General features: G+C 38.9%; 1 protein-coding gene across 2 annotated transcripts in view; it reads left to right on the top strand.

Moving 5' to 3' along the window:
- The first annotated feature begins 1,076 nt into the window (after nt 1–1,076).
- Nucleotides 1,077–20,615, top strand: part of pip5k1ca (phosphatidylinositol-4-phosphate 5-kinase, type I, gamma a) — a 90,088-nt gene continuing 70,549 nt past the window's right edge. For both annotated transcript variants that reach the window (XM_059340470.1, XM_059340469.1), the window contains exon 1: nt 1,077–1,687. In XM_059340470.1, the coding sequence (XP_059196453.1) occupies nt 1,561–1,687 (127 nt within the window). In that variant the 5' untranslated portion in view covers nt 1,077–1,560. The remainder of the gene's footprint in view (nt 1,688–20,615) is intronic.

Genomic DNA, 20,615 nt, shown 5'->3' with positions numbered 1-20,615 from the left:
AGACGGACCAATTACAATAGGGTCCTCTCACCTTCAGTGTTCGGTCCCTAATAATAGACGGACCAATTACAATAGGGTCCTCGCACCTTTGGTGCTCGGTCCCTAAATATATAAAAAAATATATATAAATGCACAGACAGAGAGATGTATTAGTTGTTGTCTGCTTCATTATTTGTCCAAAATTCGTCATATCAACTGAGTTTGTCTGATCTGAACTGTGCGTGTGAGATTCTGTTCAGTGAGCAGGGGGTTGCGGACAACATGCATGTTAAATTGGGGGTCGCGACGAAGGTTGAGAACTTCTGGTTTAGAGGGTGGAGCGGGGCCAGTTGATGAGAAGGAAAAATAGTTTTTACAATGACCTAATTAACCATCTCCAGCAGTGGAAGAAGTGTTTAGATCCACTTCAGGTTCAGCATCAAAATGTATTTAAAGTATCAAAAGTAAAAGTTCTTGTTATGCAGACAAGGTTGTATATATATTCCAAATATATTGTTTGATTATTATTATTGATGTGTTTATGTAAGCAGTGTTTTAATTTTCTCAAGGCAGGGCTCATTTTAACCACATGATATAGTGTTATATGATTGAACATAAAAAAATTGAGTAATCAATTTAAATTGATAATGTTTTTCATGTTAAATCTTGACCTGAAAAGTAACTTAAATAAGTAACTGAAAGGTAAAGCTGTCAGCTAAATGTAGTGGAGTATAAGTATACAATTACGTATTAAGTAATTGAGTAAATGTACTTAGTTACATTCTGCCACTGACCATATCTATAGCTGATGGCCACTTTGTTTTCTCCAGAGGGTTAACCCTTTGGAGTCCACGAAAGCACCGGAGCACAACTTCTTCATGACGTCAAAATAAGACACAAAAATGACCAAAAAAGACACAAAATGACTAAAAAAACACACAAAATGACTAAAAAAACACACAAAATGACTAAAAAAACACACAAAATGACAAAAAAGACACAACAACAGACACAAAATGACCAAAAAACACACAAAAAGGACACAAAATGACAAAAAAGACACAAAATAACTAAAAGAAGACACAACAACAGACACAAAATGACCAAAAAAGACACAAAAAAGACACAAAAAGACATGAAAAGGATTAAAAATTGACAAAAAAGTCCAAGACTCCATAGAGTTAAAAGCTGGTTGAGCCCATGGTTGAGCCTCAGTTGAAGCTGACCTCTGCATGTGGCTCAGAGCATCCAGGAGGAGAGGCTGAGCTCCGGGCTGCGGCTCCTCCAGCCTCCTGCAGAGGGAGCAACAGGCTCCAGCACATAACCAGACAGCAGCAGCAGCTCACTGAGCAGCAGCAAGTGCGGTGAGAGGAGCTGAGTGGAGCGGACGCTGCTCCGCCGTCGTGAGGGAAACACCGCACAGATGAAGGGACCGTAGCTGATAACTATCACATATCCCTCCGTTTGATCGCTGTTACATATCAGACAACACACCCTCCATCCCTCCTGTATCACCGGGATCGCTCCGTCGCTGTGGGTCTTTGACACGGAGGCTTGGCTGTTTTTCCTCCGGGAGGCTGAATGGAAGCCGAGGGAGCGGTCGGGCTGTCGGAGGCCAGGGACGGGAGCCCGCTGTCCGGGGCCGCAGCATCCGATGATGGGGACACAGTGGTGGGAGTTAGCTACGGGATGGACGCCACAGACATGGGTACTCTATCACCTTTAGATAAACCGTGTCTCTAATGTTTACTCACTAGCATGACATCCATTTTCATCTGATGCTACTGTGACCACAAAGTCCCGACTCATCTTTGCTAGCAAGGGATTGGTAAGCTAACGTTAGGCTAGTAGCTAACTTAGCTCCAGGTAAAGTTATCTACTCATTTTATTACAACAGTGTGTTTCTCTGCTAGTGTGTGTAATGCATTCATATGGATAGACGTGTCTAGTCAGCAACACAACAAACACAGGCTAGGGAATGAATCGATATTAACGGGGCAATATAATACATATAGTATAGCTGTAAATATGTCTAATGACTTTCCTTAACGTATAGATGTAGACAGGGCTGTAGCTAGGATTTATCACCACCTTCTCCCTTTGGAGCTAAATGTCTCCCAGCCCCCCACCCCCTTCCATTTCCACATGTAGATTATCACCACCTGTCACCCTTTTCTACAGGCTGTAGAGAAATCATCAATATCACCCAATATGTTTCTGAAGAAACCATTAAAGCCTCACTTGGGCTCTACGAGTTGCCACCATCTTGGCATTTACTGGAAATTTCTGCTCGGTGGAGGCTGATGAACAGACTGCAGCAGCCAGGGCTGAGACACTGAGCAGTTGGAGCAGACATTATTATATTTTTATACATCTTTACCCTTCAGCGGTTGAAAAATTGCTGCAAGTTGAGCATGGAAATGGACTTCAGAAAGCCACACATTAATGTTCTGAACACTTATACATCTTAATAGGTTTACTTAATTGATTAGTTAAGTCATATTTTATTCACGATTTATGGCCAGAACAACTTGATTAGGGCTGCAACTTGCGATTATTTTCATTATCCATTAATCTGTCGCTTATTTAAAGATTATTCGATTCGTTGTTTGGTCAATAAAATGTTGAAAAATATCAATCAGTGTTTCCCAAACCACAAGATGACGTCCTCAAATCTCTTGTTGTCCACAAACCAAAGAGATATTCAGTTTATTGTCATAAAGGAACAAAGAAACCAGAAATATTCACATTGAAGAAGCTGAAGTCAGAGAATTTGGACTTATTGTCTTTGAAAAAACTGCTCAAACCAATTATTCGATTATCAAAATAGTTGATGATTAATTTAATAATTGATTATTGTTTGATTAATCGATTAATTGTTGCAGTATTTCCCATTAAAAATTTCTCAATAAAAGGGGGCAGAATCATAAGGTGAGCGTTTCTTTTTAAGTGATACTAAGACATGCATTTTAAAGGATACAAATTTTGTTAAATTTTCTACTAGAACATGTTTACATGCTTATATGTTAGCAAAAACACATATTTTTTCTAATACTGTTTGTCTGAATGTACCTGTAATCACCCTTTGTCAGAAACGCTCCATTGTAGTGCGTGTCTCTTTCATACTCTTTAAGACCTCACCATCCATGCTAAAAGCATTCTTAACCAACTTTAAAGATCTATTACAAAATGCTTGTTTATGTTATATTATTATGTCAAAAAGATATTATCAGCAAACATATGGTTTCCAGATTTTTTCAAATATTCATGTCAGCCACAAAAATCCGTTTTGTTTTGGCATACTTTTATTTTGTAATTCAAGAGTTTTCTCAGTCACTTCAATGTGTTCAGTTTTCTTAAGCCCAGTTTCTTTAAGCTGAGTGTATTGAGCTCCTTTGCCTCTGCTGTGCGGTGGCTGTTTGTGTCATAAAGTTACAGGCTGCATTAGTTGTGTGTGTATGAAAGTATCTGTAGAACAAGTTTGGCTATCTTAACATTTGCATGTAATTGAAGCTCGATAAAATGTTTATGTCTGTTTAGAGTGGCTTCATGAATAAACAAGAGCCATAACTATCTTCTTACAGACAGAGGAGGTCACATTTTGGAAGTGATTATTTTCAAATTGAGATAATCAGTCCTTGTTTTGGAAAATAAATGTAGTTTTGCATGCAATGAAAACAACACTTGGGCTGTTTGTTGAAGAATCAGACAATATGTGATGATGTATTCTCAGTATAGAGATATATTGTATTATATTGAAATAATACAAAAAATTGAAAAAATATTGACATTTTTTAATTGTCATTTTTTACAAAAAAAACCTGTTGTATAAAGAACACACCACCATATGCATAAAATCTGCATCATCAACAGAGATGGATGCTACTTAGGGCTGGGCGATATGGACCAAAAGTCATATCCCGATATATTTAGGCTGAATATCGATATACGATCCAGATATTTTTATCTCAAAGTGAGAGCAAATGTTCAGTCAAAGTCAAAGCCAAATATGACATGTCACAAGTAGTTTTATTGAAACCGTTTATTTAAGTAAACATAAATACTGTATAACAACAGGAGTACCTTTTAAAAATAAATAAATATCAAAGCTCCATAAAGTCCACATTTAAATAATAAAAAAATGAAATAAAAATAGCATATGAAATAAAATAGGCCAATCTTTTTCTGAAATAAATATATTTATATGAGAAAAGAATAACAAACATAACAAAAGAACTAAATATGACAAACCCTAGTAAGGGCAGCATTTATATAAGAAGACAGAATAAAAAATAGAACTAAATCGATATATGTGATATGGTCTAATTCCATATCACATTTAAAAATATATCGATATATACTTTATATCAATATATCGCCTAGCCCAATGCTACTATATGTGACCTTAAAGTACACCAACCGATGTGAATATTTCTTTAAATACCCGTACGACTGTCTGAAGCTAGAAGTTGGGCTCCGTCATGCTGCGTTCACTGTACAACAATTTTGGGATTTTCATTGTTCCCGTCTCCTGGTTGGGAAAACTGCTGACTTTACCATGAATTCATGGCTCATGAATCAAAGTGCTCCCTGGTGAGAATTTCTCCTCAAGCATAGCTGTAGCAAAGGGTGAAAATGGAAGCCTTTGGCTGCAGATTCTTCATTCCAGCATGCTTGCTGGCACGTGCCTCAAGGATTCGAGGGGTAAATTTAGTGTGTACCTTCACAGTTAGTGCACCTTCACATGCAATAGGAAACACAGACCTGACTGGAGAAAGAGTTTGAGCTTTCACATGCAGATCGGACAGATGCATTATTATGCATTATTATAATAGTTTGGGATTTTTTATTAGTCTTAGTTTTAATTTTCGTTGTGATTTTTTGTTTTCAAATTCAGTTAGTTTTAATTAGTTTTCATAATGAGTTTGCTAGTTTTAGTTTAGTTTTTATTTTTTGAAAATGCTTTAGTTTTTATTTAGTTTTAGTGTTAGCTTTAGTTTTTTTGTAATGGGCTATGTGTTGGGTGCGAGATTCAAAGAGGTCATAATAAATTTGCCTTTATTTCCTTTGGTTTATTCATCTTAGTCCCAATAAGTTTATTAACTCTTACAGGGTGTTTGAATTTTGGTTGGAGTGTAGACACCCCAGTCTCAGAAAACATATTTACCATGTGTTCCTGCAGATTCACTAACAGAATCCTCTTTCTAATAGAAACACTGGATTATGTATGAAAAAAGTTGATAAAGATGAAAACTAAGGTCATATTCACTATAATTTTAGTTAGTTTAGTCAGTTTTGTAACCACACAATACAGTTTCAGTTATTGTTTTTTTTTTTTTAAAACTTGTTTTTGTTTTTATTTCAGTTAACGAAAATGTTTTTTCGATTCTAATTTTCGTTATTTAGTGAGTTTTCGTTAACTATAATAACCTTGCTACCCGACCAAATGTATTTAGGCTCCGGTTTATAGAAGCGGATGAGTCTTTATGATGCAATTTGTAGTGTGATTACACTAGATAGAGTAGAGGACTGAAAGACACTGTTGATTGTCGAAGCTTTTTGTTTTTAACATCTGAAACCTGAAAACAAGTCATCCAGTGTAAACTAACAACAAGCTTTTCTTCTTCCAAGTCAAATGTGCTGCAGCAGAGTAAATCTACATGCTGCTACATGTCTGTAATTTGCTTCATTGATTTTTTTTTTTACAGGCATGTTTCAATGAGTACATTTTTGAGCAAAGCAGCCAAGATTTTACCTGAAACATGGGAGCTTGAAAGGGACTTATTATGCTTATTCTTATTATTGTTTTTTCAACATTATAGCCTGTAATTTTGTAAAAAACACAAAATACAAATACAAAATACAAGTATGAACCTGAAAATTAGCATATTTCATTAGCATTATTGTATGAATTACACAGTTTAAATTGTGCAAGGCTCAAGTCTGGGATTGCCTGGCTAATGGAGGTGAAACTTACCTAAACTCTGTTCTTTTTTATCACATTTTTAATCAGAGAGTCAATTATCACATTTTTAAGGCTGACTTGTAGCATATTGTCAGAGCTATGAACTATTTTAACGACAATGAATGTGCGAACACATCATCTCCAAGCGAGTGATATTATCAGACAGTGCACTGCTCTATCACAGACTCTGTCACTGTTTGAGTTCATCAGCACAGTAAAGGTGAACCTACACTTTGTGTGTGTGTGTTCGTGTGTGTGTCTCCTCCTGTAGTACAAATCTTTTTGTAGGGTTAAGTCAGGGTTGATAAGCCTTGCAGCAGGGAGGGGTAGGTTAGTATCACACTGTGACTCCCATGCAACATCTGCCAGTGAATGGCCTTAAAGGCATAGTCCATTAAAGAGCATTCAGCTAATATGTGCTTAACCGAGGGATTGTGTTCATTTCTACTGCAGCGAGATAGCAGTCTGGCATTGGCTGTTATCAATAGGAATCATTGGAGATGTCAGCTGAAGAGGTCTTGCTTGATTCTCATTGGCTCCTAGAGATGGTATATGTTCACGAAACACATCAAAGTGCTCAACCTGAGAGCTTTGTTAACGTCAGATCTTGCGTATGTGTAATTGTAGGCTGCGTTGTTCGGCTCAGCTGCTCTGAATGTGTGAATACAACGCTGTGGGTGGGTGTCACAGCTGGCTGTTAAATATCTGTCTGAGCATTTAGTCCCATTCAAAGCTCCTCATCCTCAGGAAGCTTGACTCTGCCCCTGTAGTCTCCTGTCAGCAGCACAACACCATTACTCTCACTTTTCTTTTCTCCTCATATTGGTCCTCTCCTCTCCTCTCCTCTCCTCTCCTCTCCTCTCCTCTCTTTGCTCAGTCACTCATTTGTCACTATCCATCAGTCTTCCCTCCTATGTGTTTTTCTCTGTGCTCTCATTCAGGCAAGGCCTGTCAGCATTGCTGACAGAGGCACAAAAGGTGGTTGCCTCCTGTGGAATTTACCGTCTTTGCTTCCTCCCTGTTCATTGTACAAGGTCTCTCTCTCTCTCTCTCTCTCTCTCTCTCCTTTTGTGGCTGCGCATGCCAGTATCACTTTGCATCCCACTGGCCAATGCACAAGGTTTATATAGGACGTTGACCCTCCGCCAGGTTATTTGATGTCATATTATTTAACGTAGATGATGACGCAGTTCTGTTACGTCTTATGCTGATTTTGCCTGCGTGTGGGGGATGTGTGCTACAGTAGCTATTTTAAACTCCTGTCTGACTGGCCTTGTGTGCTTTGCCAGGGTTTTTCATTTTCTGAATGATAGCTGTTGGGGAGATGAGTCAAGGGGGGGAAGAGTAAATGCTGGAGATGGAGAAACAGACAGGGAGGAGTAGGGTTGTCATGATACTAAAATTTTCAACTCGATACCGATACTCAGGAAAATATTCGATACTCAATACCATTTTCGATACCACCAGGATAAAAACAAAGACCCCTAAATTTAACAGAAATATTTTTATTAACAAGAAAAATGCAACATGTTAAAATTAACAGAACCACAGGTTAAATATTTATAATGAAAAACAGTTGTGCAAAAAGAAACTGCAACTATGATAACAAGCTTCAGGTCTGTAATAACAATTACAATTCAGGGTTTCCTGCAGGAAAAAACTTTGGCCGGGGGGGGGGGGGTTCAACCGAGAACCGTTCTCGGCAAAAAAAAAAAAAGGATTAATTAATTACTTTGTTCAATTATTTTGGCCCTCAATATTAAAGAGAATATGCTTAATCAATTTTTATTTTTGGCTCTCAAAATATGAGAGAAGTTGCTTAACAATAAACCCACAAACATGATGATGGAAAACACGAACTGTTTATTTTTGGGGTCATGGCCTAATAAGTTTGGGAACCCTTGGCACACAAAGCAAACAGAAAATTCTGAAAACAGAAACAGACTAGGGATGCTCCGATCAGGATTTTGGGTTCCGATCTCCGATCTTACTGAAATCAGTATCTGCCGATCCGATATTTCCGATCACCGATCACATCGTCGTAAACAGTAATTGAAGCATTTTAATTATTGTGTAACAAGTCTTAAAATGGGACACTCCACTCTAGCCATTACTCTCTTGGAGACACAATTTCAAGCTTACATAGACTGTATAATCATAAATCAAATGAAATACTTTTCATAAGTGCAACATTGCATTCTTTAAAGCAGGGGTCTCAAACTGGAAATTACCTGGGGGGCGCTGGAGGCAGTATCTGGTATTCCACAAAAAAAAAACTTTCCAAACGTCTCAAATGCCATTACTAACAGTTATTTAACTTCAATGGCTTCTTCTGAATGTGAACTGTCCTGAACATGAATGGAATATTAAAGAACATGAACGGTTCTTCTGAAAAAGGCTTCTCCTGCCTACTTCTTGCTGCCAGATGTATGTATATACTTGTTCTCACAAAACGTATACAGAAAGGCAACAAGAGACAGATTTTTATAATGATAATAAATACAAATATGTTAATGTTGTGTTATTATTGTTATCATTATAATATAAATATTACTAATATAACATACATGTAATGATTAAGTTTTATATATAAATGATTTAATGTGCAAACTTCCCGAGTAAGGTACTATTGAACTTCCCTGCTCTGCCCTGTTCGGGACGTCGCCGAACGTCACCGGAAAGACCCGAGTGGTCCCGAGTAGACCCGAATGAACGACGAACAGTTCCGGAGGAAAAGCTACCAGTTAAGTGCGCCGCTGCTGCCGCACATGCTCGTTGGTTACGGCAGAGTCAAACTGAGCCTAATCATAACTGCCTGTTATCAATTAGTGGTCGTTGTGCGTGAGTACAAGTTATTTGCATAGGTTGATTATTATTATTTGCTGTATAATGTACGTTTTTATGGCTCCGGACTGGTCGCCATGTTGTGATGCGTGATCCCGCACACAGAGTTTTATTTGTGTGAGACCTCACCACAGCAAGTCCTGTACCTTGTTCATGTGTGAACCAATGAAAGAGGATTAAAAAACTCTATGGAGTAGCTGCAGTTTTTCTAACAGAAAATTAAGGCCAGACTGTCTACGCCAGCATACAAAATATAGTTTACAAACAATACTGCAGATAATAAACTGTCCAGTAGCATTTGCCTTTCATTTTGCGCTCAATATTTATGTCTTTCATGATGACATGAACATCATGACAGGTGGGGGCCACAAAATATCGTCATGAAGGCCGCAATTGGCGTGTGTGAGTGTGTGTGTGTGTGAGAGAGAGAGATATGGCGCAGAATGCACTGCAGGCAGACAGCGCAGCACTAAAGAATCAACATTAATTCATTATAACACAAATCTATCTGTGTGCTGGTAGATTAATTCTTAAGCGCTGCCGTGTCGCTTGCATGCGTTGCGTTTCTTTTTTTTTTGCCAGACATTCTAGCCCGGGCGCTACAGATTTCAGGCCGGGCGGGGCGCCTGGCTAAATAAGGTCTGCAGGAAACCCTGCAATTAGAACAATATTTTGAGGTTGTATGCTGTGCACAATATTAGCAAGGCTTGATAAAAAAGAGGTAGAGTAGGCTGTGTGTGTTGCTGTTTGGTTGCAGGTCGACTTTTCTCTGCTTCATTCTGGGACTTCAAGAGAGAAAATAACACTTCAGTCACCAATATTTATGTAAATGTATTAAGTCTATGCTTATGTATACTGACACTGTGTCAATTAACGTAATATGGCTGATTTATTTATTTATTTACGTTGCTTATAATCATTGACATGACGTCAGCCTGTAATTGCTAGCTGCGGCTAATGGCTAATAATAACACGGCCAACATTAATGCGGGCCGCCGGCCACAATATCAGGTCAGTTTGAAACGACACTATCCTGTCGAAAGTCACTGTAAAGGCTGTAAAAGGTGTCGGTCCTTAAGATGTTTCGCAAAGTTTGAAGTACTGCTTGTGCACGTCACATTGAGGGGGAGGGGCCTGCTGCTGTGTGTGTGTGTGCAGGCAGAGAGAGGGAGGGGGTATCGATACTTTTGAAAATGAGTATCGTATCCGGATACAACGTTTTAGTATCGATACTTTTTTGAGTATCCATACTTTTGACAACTCTAGGGAGGAGACACATTTAAAGAATTCTTCGGTTGTGGTGACTTTGCAGCTCAAAAAGGTAATATTTGCCAGTGGATGAGGCTCTGGCTCACATGACTGCAGTGTCGTTCTGCTCTGGCTTCTCTCAGAGGGGTTTTTAAGGCAAAGACCCTGCTGTTATCAATTAAGAGAGTCACCGTGCCCACTGTGCAGGCTATTATTATTTCATAATCAGCACCAGGAGCATGAAGCTGTCAAACTCATCTCACTCTAGTCTGGTACAGAGCAAAATTAGAATGAATTTTCACTGCAGTAGTAGTAAACCTGTTTGTTTGCCCAGCTAGTGCTGAAACCTTGGAGCTGCTGAGGGACTAGTTCAACATGACACATAGACAGGTTAGCTTCTGTCCTGGTTATCTAGGCCAGTGGTTCTCAACCATTTTCCAGTAATGGAAAATACCCCCTAACCAGGGCAAAGCATTTTTGGTTGAAAAAAACAACAACTTAAAAACAGAGCGCTGTGCCATCAGTGTCTGATTTATTAAACTTTGGAACTGATAAATACATACAAAATTCAAACATTAAAAAAACAACCTATTTCTAACATTTTAAATGTTAATAATCCATGACTAAATGTATTGCAAATATTTCTCATCACTAAAATGTAGTGATTCAAACTTATAAAAACGGTGAGCATATAACCATTTAAAACTATTACTGCTACGCTTCAACCATGACTCCATCTTTGAGTTTTCAAGTGACAGGTCATGCCAGGTGGCATATGACAGGTTGGGTCGACATCCTGGTATGGGGGACACTCTGGGTTTTTAGGATCATGAAATTGAATAGTCTACTGAATATAACATTCATTGCGAACCACTGATCTAGGCAGCTGGAGCCTCTATGTGTTTGCATGTTTACCCTGTGTTTATTTTGGTTATCGTCCACAGTCCTATAACATGCATGTTAGGTGAAGTGGAAACTCTAAATTGCCTGCAGTTATTGTCATGTCTGTCTCTGTCAATCCTGTGATGGACTGGTGACCTGTACTGTGTGTACCCTGCTTCTCGCCCAGTGGAGGCTGAGATAAGCCCCAGAAAAGCTTTTTGCAAAATTGATTAAAATGATTAACTCATTTTCAAATGTAATCCATGTGGGACTAGATCACAAAAAAGTTTCTGTGTCAGATTTACTGCTCTGTTTGGTCCGATTTGTCTCTCTGGAAGATTTACTACTGCAGCTTTAAGCACCTAGTTTCTGATGCACTCTCAACGTACTGTAGTGCATGTTATTTATTAAATAGGCATACTGACGTGGATGTATTAGTGGGGCGGCATAGCTAACCTGTTGTTCATTTTGTGATAAAAGTACCAAATTTGGTACATATATAGCTTAATATATTTAGAAAAAGACTGGATATTGGGCCATCGCATATTCGCAATCTGACCATGGAGGCCATTTTGGAAAATTGCGGCCAGTTGTTGTTAAGTAGATAGAACCTGGGCCGCCTCCAAGCTGCTATTTACATGTTTCCAACACCACAAATATTAATAACATAAAAGTTCAAGTGAAAATATATTTTATGACAACGTAAAACAATAAAAAAATTAAAGAAAATACAATAAAATATTGAGATAGCCTCTGCATGTTGCAGTAATAAATCGAACACCTTGGCATTCTGATGTTCCGCCCGTGGTACTGGCTCATCGGCCAGCCGGCGGGCTCACGGGGCTGTAGCAGGCTTTAATTTTCACATCATATATATCTAATGAAACTAGAAGGTTAAGGAATCCATTGGTAGTTGACTTAATTAGGCTGCAAAGTGATGCTACTTTTTTTTTGCAAGGGTAATTTAGCATGACGATTTGGTCATTTGACCTCTGGCATCATGCTATCTCAACGAATGGGCTCTCTGGGTTCCAACAAGTCTCCTCTTTACAGACACGTATACTTTATGCTGATAACATGCAGTTTAAGGCAAAAACCACATCATTTTTCTCGTGCATTAACATTTTCTTTTTTCCCAACTCTATTTGAATATTTGTGCATACTGGGCTCCCTAAACAGGCTTTGAATTACACAAATTGGCTATCAGTGGAAAGCCGAGATCCTTGTGGTTCCAGTGAGCCCACTTTAATTCATGTTGGATGATGTCAGTTCCCTTAAGAGCCCATGAGGGAATTTCTTGAATCTTGACCTCACTGTATAAAATGAGCTACTGTGACCTCTAGGATAGTCACAGCATCATGGAGGGCTTTCAGAAGATGTTAAATATATCATAAAAATGTTCATTTTGTGATAAAAGAACGAAAATTGACAGACGTGTTGATAGATATATTGGGAACAAAACTGTTTTTTGGGCCATCATAAATTCAGAGCCTGGTTGCCGTGGGGCTGATGGTTTCTCAGCACTACTAACAACAGAAATTATGCTATCCAATCATTGAAAATACAGAAATCTCCAGAATGATTAACATGTTTGAAGCCAAATCACAGCATGGATTTTTGTGTTGTTCCAAAGCTCTTGGTGTATTGATGTAATATTCTGAAGGGTTTTTGATCATTTTTATACATTCTTGATATTAGAAGAATGCCTATTTCAGCAACAAATGTGTGTAACACATGGAATCAACTTTAACCACAAAATTGCTGCAACAACTTATGGGACATAGTTGAGCATGAATATGGACTTCAGAAAGAAAAATATTAATATTCTCAACCAAAATAAAATAAATAAATAAACCTTAATAGGTTTATTAGATTCACAGTGCTGAGCTGCATCTCAAATTAATCTTCAGGTTCACAGCTTTCAGATGATGTACACCACTTTTATGAGGCATTTACTGTTTCTTCAATTCCCTATACAATGGGGCGGGAGGTGTTTTTAACTGTTGCACTTGCAAGTACAGTTGACATTTTTAAAAATGGCTGCCATGGCAACCAGGGTCTGAATTTGTGATGGACCAATATCCAGTTTTGATCCTAATATAATTATCAACACATCTGCCAAATTTGGTGCGTTGATCAAAAGATGAACGATTATTATGATATATTGAGCTATGCTGCCCCACTATGTATAAGTAAGGCACAGTTTACATGTAACCAGTAGACTTCTCTCTTTTGTGCTTATAGGGAAGGATTGTGCAAATTTGCACAATAGGGCTGCATGATTGAGGAAAATATATCATTGCAATTATTTTGGCTGATTTTGTAATTGTAAGATTTGTGATATAGGGAATGATCATTTTTCCACAATTCTATTTTTTTCTGCAAAATATGGTCATCTCATATATTATTTTGCCAGGGTCAGTGGCAAGTGACCTATTCTGTTGTTAAGGTATGAGGAATGTGTTGCATTTATCCCAGCATGCCCCGTATGCACCCGGCACTTAGACATGCTACAGTACACCACAAAAAACACCTCTGCAGGCCATCTGAATGAACACATAAAGTGCAAATGATATGGCACTGCTGTTGCGTTGAGGCCTTCGGTATACGGTCGGTTACTCAGCAAGGTGAACTCTGTCATCTGCCACAGAAAGCTGCCTTTATCCCTTATGCACAGCGTGAGCCTGCACTGCCTGTGGTTTCAAGGAGAAATCCTTTTCACAGCTACTGTAGGCCCCAATGAATACCCACAGAAAAAAATGATAGGCAGACAGCAGCCTTGGCCTTTTGTTAAACACAATGCAGCAAATAACACAGCGTGCAGCTGCTGATCAAGCTCAAACTATATAGAAAATGAAGCTTCTTCTCCAAGCTGCCACCACAATGTGAAAACATGGAGGAACCAGATATTTGTCTGTGGAGAGAGCCTAGAGGAGAATGAAGAAAGTATTTCCCCCTGCAGTGCAAGGAAAGCAATAATCACACACTGGTGGGATTTCAGAGCAGAACATGTTACAATTTGGCCGCAACACAACCATGTAACTGTGACATCACAAACTGGAAAAGTATTTAAAATAGACGGGGGTTTTTTATACAAATGCATGGTGAATGTGTTGGCAAAACAGATTGCTGTGTGCGTTCAGATTTATATTGCCTTCCTTAGTGGCACAAAACTTCCATTTTAAGCACGGGTGTCAGCTCTCCATTGAGCTCCAGATGTCACACTACATCTGCAGATGTATGTGTGGATTGTTCTGGTACAGGTATGAGCAGTTAGCCACACTGTTGTGCAACTGTGCTGCCTCTGTAGTTAGAGCAGATTACCCTCCACTGAGTCACCAGTGGCAGAAGATGCTGCTCTCAGCACTAACAGCAGCACACAGGAGTCAGGCTCATCACCACCCTGTTTATTTGTATAATCCTCTCCCATGACTCCCTACCCTGTCTCCTCTCCTCTCCTCTCCTCTCCTCTCCTCTCCTCCATAGAAGGACCTTTTTTCTCTCTGCTGACTGCATTTTTCAGGATCAGCGAGGATCATTAAGCTCAGTTCTGATCTGGGAGCTCAGTAATGAAAAACATACTGAAATTGCATAAAAGTTTGTGTGTGTGTGTGTGTGTGTGTGTGTGTGTGTGTGTGTGTGATTTTGCTGTGAGGACAGCTGTTTTTAGCTTTGCCCAGGGTGCTGCCAGTTTCTTCAGGAGCAACATGACCTCCCAGAGGGACTGTACTGTAGGACACACACACTTGTGACATGTCAGTCCAGGGGTAGTATACAACATTGCATCCCACTAGCTTGGTGTTCAGGAGAAAATGTTAACTGTGAATATTACTACAAGAGTTCTCCTGATGTGTATTTGTACTGACTCAGACTACATGTTGACTCACGCTGTGGGCCGGCATCACATTCCCACAAACACACGGGTAGACGTCTGCATAGCTGATTGTCAGGAATTGCTCCTGCATTGACTTCTGGAGGTGTATGCACGTGTTTGTGTCCCTGCGTTGTGTGTAAAAAAAACAGCTACTATCAAAATGCTGCTCATAATATTCTGTCAGGACTTGGCCAAGCAGCGATAGTCCTCCTCCACCACTTTCATACCTACATTGATTAAAGTTATCCGTCGCTACGACGGATTTCCGTCATTTTGAGTTCACAGACGCCACTTATGAGATCATTATAGCCGTTTTTCCTTTAAGGTAAAGAGTGGCTGCTGGGAAATCTCAGGCCACGCCCTCTCAGATGTCCACTCACTCTGCGTGTCTCCATTACAACAAGGGACCCTGAGGGATTTACTAGACTCTGGAGGTGACGTATGGTTTTTTTTATCGTAGTGTAATCGCTTAGCGACTTGTCGCCAGTCGCTTTTTTGAAAAATAGTCACTAAGGGGGTCTGAAAAGTCGCTAAATATAGCAACTAAGTTGCTAAGTTGGCAACACTGCTTCGCCAGCTTTTACAAATGGCGCGTGTTGTTGTGGCGTCGAGTTCTACATCACATCCTGCTTAGTGTTTTATCCAATCAGCAACCAGGCTTTTTTCATAGGAGAAAAACGGCCCCGCCCCCTGGTGGTTGGTGGACTACTGGTGTAGAAAGTGATTGATTAGATATGCAGGAGAGCCGCATTTTAAAATGGAAATATCGCCGACGATCAGGTTAATTTAATCGTGGCGGCCAAAATTGTGATCACGATTAAAATTCGATTATGTTTGTATGTTTGCGTGTGCATTAGTGCCGGGCTGTTGGAGTGACCTGTTAATGTGTTTATGCACGCTAACATCATGTCCGAGTTACAGGAATATGGAGAAGCTCTGCTGCAGGTTGTGTTGGCCTGGATTACTCGGAGAGAAACCAGGATACCGTGACACATAAACACTTTATCCATGTTTTTGATCGCTGTGTGCCATCTGCACAGGTGTGCCTTTGACTTTAATCACATTAAGGGTGGTCAGAGAAGAATAGTGTGACAATGTGCTCATTGGATTTCTTTCCAAGAGTTGAACAGAAAGGCAGATAATTTGTACATACATGGGGGGGTTAAGCTGAAAACAGCCAGCTGCTGGCTATTGAGATCAAGGGCTCAGGGGTGGAATGGCCTGATGACACAGATTCAGGAATCAGTTTGCCTTACCTTGGTCTAAACAGCAGCCATCACTGTTGCATAACCCTCCTGTGTGAAGTGAATTAGGCTGAGGTTAACCATAAATTAACATATTCTAAAAAAAGGAGGTCCTCCAGGCGGCTCTGTCCGACTGAACTTCAGCAGCATCCTGCACAAAACTCCTCCGACACTCGTCTCATCCTCGTGCTGTTGTCCAAGATGATATTACAATCCCACTGCACTGTTCACCAGGCAAAACACTGACACAAGAGATGACTGTATTTTACCCTTCTTTGTATTGAGCAGGCTGCCATGTTAATTTTCCTGCTCTTTAAAATTTGACAGAGTTATAGATTTCTGCTTCTTTTAAGTCAGGTCGGACACAATTTGACACGATAAGCAACCCCTGCTTTGTTATGGAATTAAAAATTAACACCCCAATCGATCATCACTGAGCCTCTGCTCAGAGAAAAAACAATTGTGTCAAAGACTGCCTCTTAGCTCATCCCCGGGAGTCCCTGTATTGAGACATTGTCAGACATTGCTGTTAGGAGGACAGCTGCCTACTGTGTGTTATGTGAACAAGTGAGTGACACACCCAAGTCATTATCTGTTTTAAATGAATTGCACTTAGATCTTTGTTGAAAGAGTTTATATTAATGAGTGGGTCAATAACTGTGGTCTGTATGCATGTGTATCTGTAGGTTGTATCCTCACTGTATTGCAGTGTAGCTGTGCTAATACCCTATTTAACAGCAGCATGAAAGGACATGTGAAGGCAGCATCTGTCTGTTGATTCCAGGCACACGTGCGTTAGTCATAAAAATGCTGGTTGACCTCAATAGGGGCACCATGGAAACAAGGCAAACTGTGTGCACTAGTATGTGTGTGTGTTTGAAGGTGTATAAACATGACACCAGAGCAGATTCACTTTTAATTATATATATATATATTAATATATATATATAAGTAGAAATTACGATGTGCTGTAGACAGCCAATGATTTTGTAAAAACTGTAACAGATATTAGCAGGGTGACATATATATTAGGGATGTGCATTTCAGGCAAAACTACTATTCGATAATCATGGGGTAATAATCAATTAATATTCGATGACAACCCCCACCCCCCCCACCGGCGGAGCAGTGTTCCCAACTTTGTTGCTAAATTTAGCAACTTGAGGCTTGAGGTAGCTGCAGGAGGTGTTCACTTAGTGATCTCCGTTTGTTTACAACAAGCACCAGACACTCTGTGCACAGTTAGCCATGCCGGTTACTTCACAATCACTATGTTTATGATCAGCAGAGACTCTGTGCATAATTAGCCATGCTGCTTTCATCTGCTGACGTTGTGCACAGTTAGCGACGGTGAAAACCATACGTTACCTCCAGAGTCTTTAAATCCCTCTGGGGACTAACTTGTCCTGCCGTGGAAAACTCTAGCCTGCCACACTGTGTATCATCAAATGCTCCGCTGCCCACCAGTAATACAAGGCACCAGTAATACAACTTTTTTTTTTCCAGATATGATGAACTATTCAATTTTTTATGATTTAATGACTAATAGAATATTGGAAAATCGATGCCCATCCCTAAAATATATACACCTTCAAACTCACACACATTCTTGTGCACAAACAGTTTTTCTGCCTTGTTTCCATGGTGTATAACAGCCATGTATATAACAGCTCAGAGTCGCAGTTGACAAGTGACACAGTCAAGTTAAGGTTTTATGAAGGTAAAAAGAAAGAAAAAAGAAAACAGAACCTATCAGGGTTTGGCTTGTGATCTTTGTTTTTTAAATAATCACTTCTGAGATCTGCACCTGCACATTGTGAAACAAGTTCAGACAGGAATCAGTAAAGAAGTGTGTCTTAAAATGTCTGCATTAGTGTTGCAGAGAACTTACTTCATGTACAGTAACACTGTTATTACGAGCCTGCGCTTGAGCAGAAACAGGGCCATAGGTGTTACTAAATAGTGTGGAAGCAGAACATATTGTGCCGACTGTATTGTTTACCATACTTACATATGCACATGGGCTATGGCCATCTTCATCATTTACTAAGGCTATAGGAATTTACTATGTAATCCTCACTGTAAGATTGATTGGCTCTTTTTTTTAATAAACTCTTCTCAGTATTCAGTGATCTCATACCATATAGACAGAGGAAACTGTACTGATTATTCATCTATTCTTTGCCCTAATCCCAAAATTAAATTTACAGGAGATGCCATGCCATGTCTGACTGCTGATAAACTTGCAAAACATCATCATCACAGAATACTGGAAAATATGTACAACAAAATAGTGCTTTGATCCATTTACATAGACTAAATTATGACTAACAACAATAATCACATCAGATTCTATTCTAGGCAGAATATCAAATTCCATAAACAGGTGTGAGACCAAATATACAAATCATAAGAAAACTCCTTTATATTAAATTCCTGTATACTTGACACACATCTAATAAACTGATCTAATATTGTATGCATGTTTTATTTAGCTAGTTTGCCTAATTTGTAAAACTTCAGATAAAAAAAAATAGTTGAATCTTTACAACTCAGTCCAAGTTCTCATTTCGTCAAATCAAAAATAATTCAGGGTTTTGTTTTGCAATCTTACAAAGGTGTATGTAGGGCTGGACGATATGGCCCTAAAAGAATATCACAATATTTCAGGGTATTTTTGCGATAACAATATTCTTCACAATATTACAAAATAATGAAAAATATATAGAAAATATTATTTTTAGTCTGTATAAATAAATAAAAAATGAAAACCATTCATGAATCTTAAGTGTGGTGTAAGTCTCAACAGTTGCCAAATACAACACTTTTTACTTTTGTCTCTTGAGTATTGGCAAATAATTAAAAATGACCATCTATGGGGTCCATTCCTCCCCTGGAGAATTTGTTTTCATAAAAGCCCAAATTTGGTGCCTCTCACACATTCTAATGCCACTATTCCATCATATACACTGATCTTATCATTGCATATTTCAATTAATAACTATAAAGGAGAATAAGGGTTCTAGTAGGATTTATTTAAGGCATCTTATTTTGACAGTCTGCTGAGCAACGGCAACACAACGCAAAATAATTGAATAATATGAATTGTGTAAATATACCTTCAGTAGCCTGAAAATGTGACTTTAGCACAGCACATGAGACTCTGGTGGGCCACCACAGTCTAGGTAATTAATGGGAAACTCTTACGTCACTACGCCAAGAAGAAGAAATGTTGCCAATATCCCGATATGCTTTTTTTTTTACTCATGAAAAAAATATACCGGTATCATGAACGATACGCTATGGCACACCCCTAGGTGTATGCACTCAAAAGCTTGCCGTGCTCTGCTATGTCATGCAAAATCACACTCATTAAGATAAAGTTTTTAGGGCATCCCAATCCGATATTGGCATCAGCATTGTTTTGTTTTGCACCTGCCTTTTTAATTTTGTGTGTATTAATTGAAGCTTAAGTCACCTGGCTATTTTGTTTAAACTGTGGTGACAATTTTAATGAACAGATGAAAAGCAAATATACAGAATCTGGTATAATTATGTGGTTTAGCAGTGATCGTATTAATTTTTTTATGTGAAATGGCAACAACTAGAGATTGAGCTGTGACAACGATCCCACATGAGCGCGTCAGACGTGGTTGAACATGTGACCATATATATATATATATATATATATATATATATATATTAGGGCCGGGACTTTTAAAAAATTGACGCATTTTAATCACTCACTGGATGAGTTTCAGGCGGACCGATTATACTGGAGCACCAACTAGCATTCATGAGTTCAGACAACAACAAACCACAGTGAACATGTACGAAGAAGCCGATGAGACCGCTTTGGTTGGCCCCGTGGATGATGGGACATTTTGAAAGGATGGAAGCGTCAATAAGAGTATGGTTGTGTTGCTATGCAACAAGGAATTCACATACCACCGCAGCACATCGAGCCTCAAGTATCATCTCAATGCAAAACATATAGCAGCTAGCGGTTAGTGTGGTGGCTAGCGTGGATTGTGTTTTACTTAAATAACCAAAGTATTCTAGTTTACAGAAGGTCTACCTACCTATAGGCTACCTGAATTTATGAAATGTACTATATTTCTAAATATGCTATTGCTACACTCAATGGAAAAAATTGCACTGGTCTGTTGGACTTGAACAAAAATAAACAATATTTTTGTTGCTTAAGCTTATGTATTCAGTCATTATTCAATGGTATACTAAAAATCCATGTGAAAAAACCCCACTTCTCACTGTTCTCAGGTCAAATATTTATATGCGGTTAAAATGCGATTAATTTCGATTATTTAATTACAAAGCCTCTAATTTATTAGATTAATTTTTTTAATCGAGTCCCGGCCGTAATATATATATATATATATATATATATATATATACTGCCTCAACTACGGGGTTTGTGTGTGAATATGATATAAATAAGCCTGTGTTTTGCTTCACCTCCCAGCTGGTAATGGACTTCTCTCCTAAAGAGGAGGGTGTAAAGAGGAGCGTGCCATTAAACCAGCACATAGCAGCCGGGCTAGGCAACAGTCTCAGCTAG

This window comes from Centropristis striata, chromosome 9 (assembly GCF_030273125.1).
Source record: "Centropristis striata isolate RG_2023a ecotype Rhode Island chromosome 9, C.striata_1.0, whole genome shotgun sequence".
NCBI classification, from domain to species: Eukaryota; Metazoa; Chordata; class Actinopteri; order Perciformes; family Serranidae; genus Centropristis; species Centropristis striata.
Note: the sequence above shows the minus strand (reverse complement) of the source record. Positions and strands in the feature narration are given on the sequence as shown.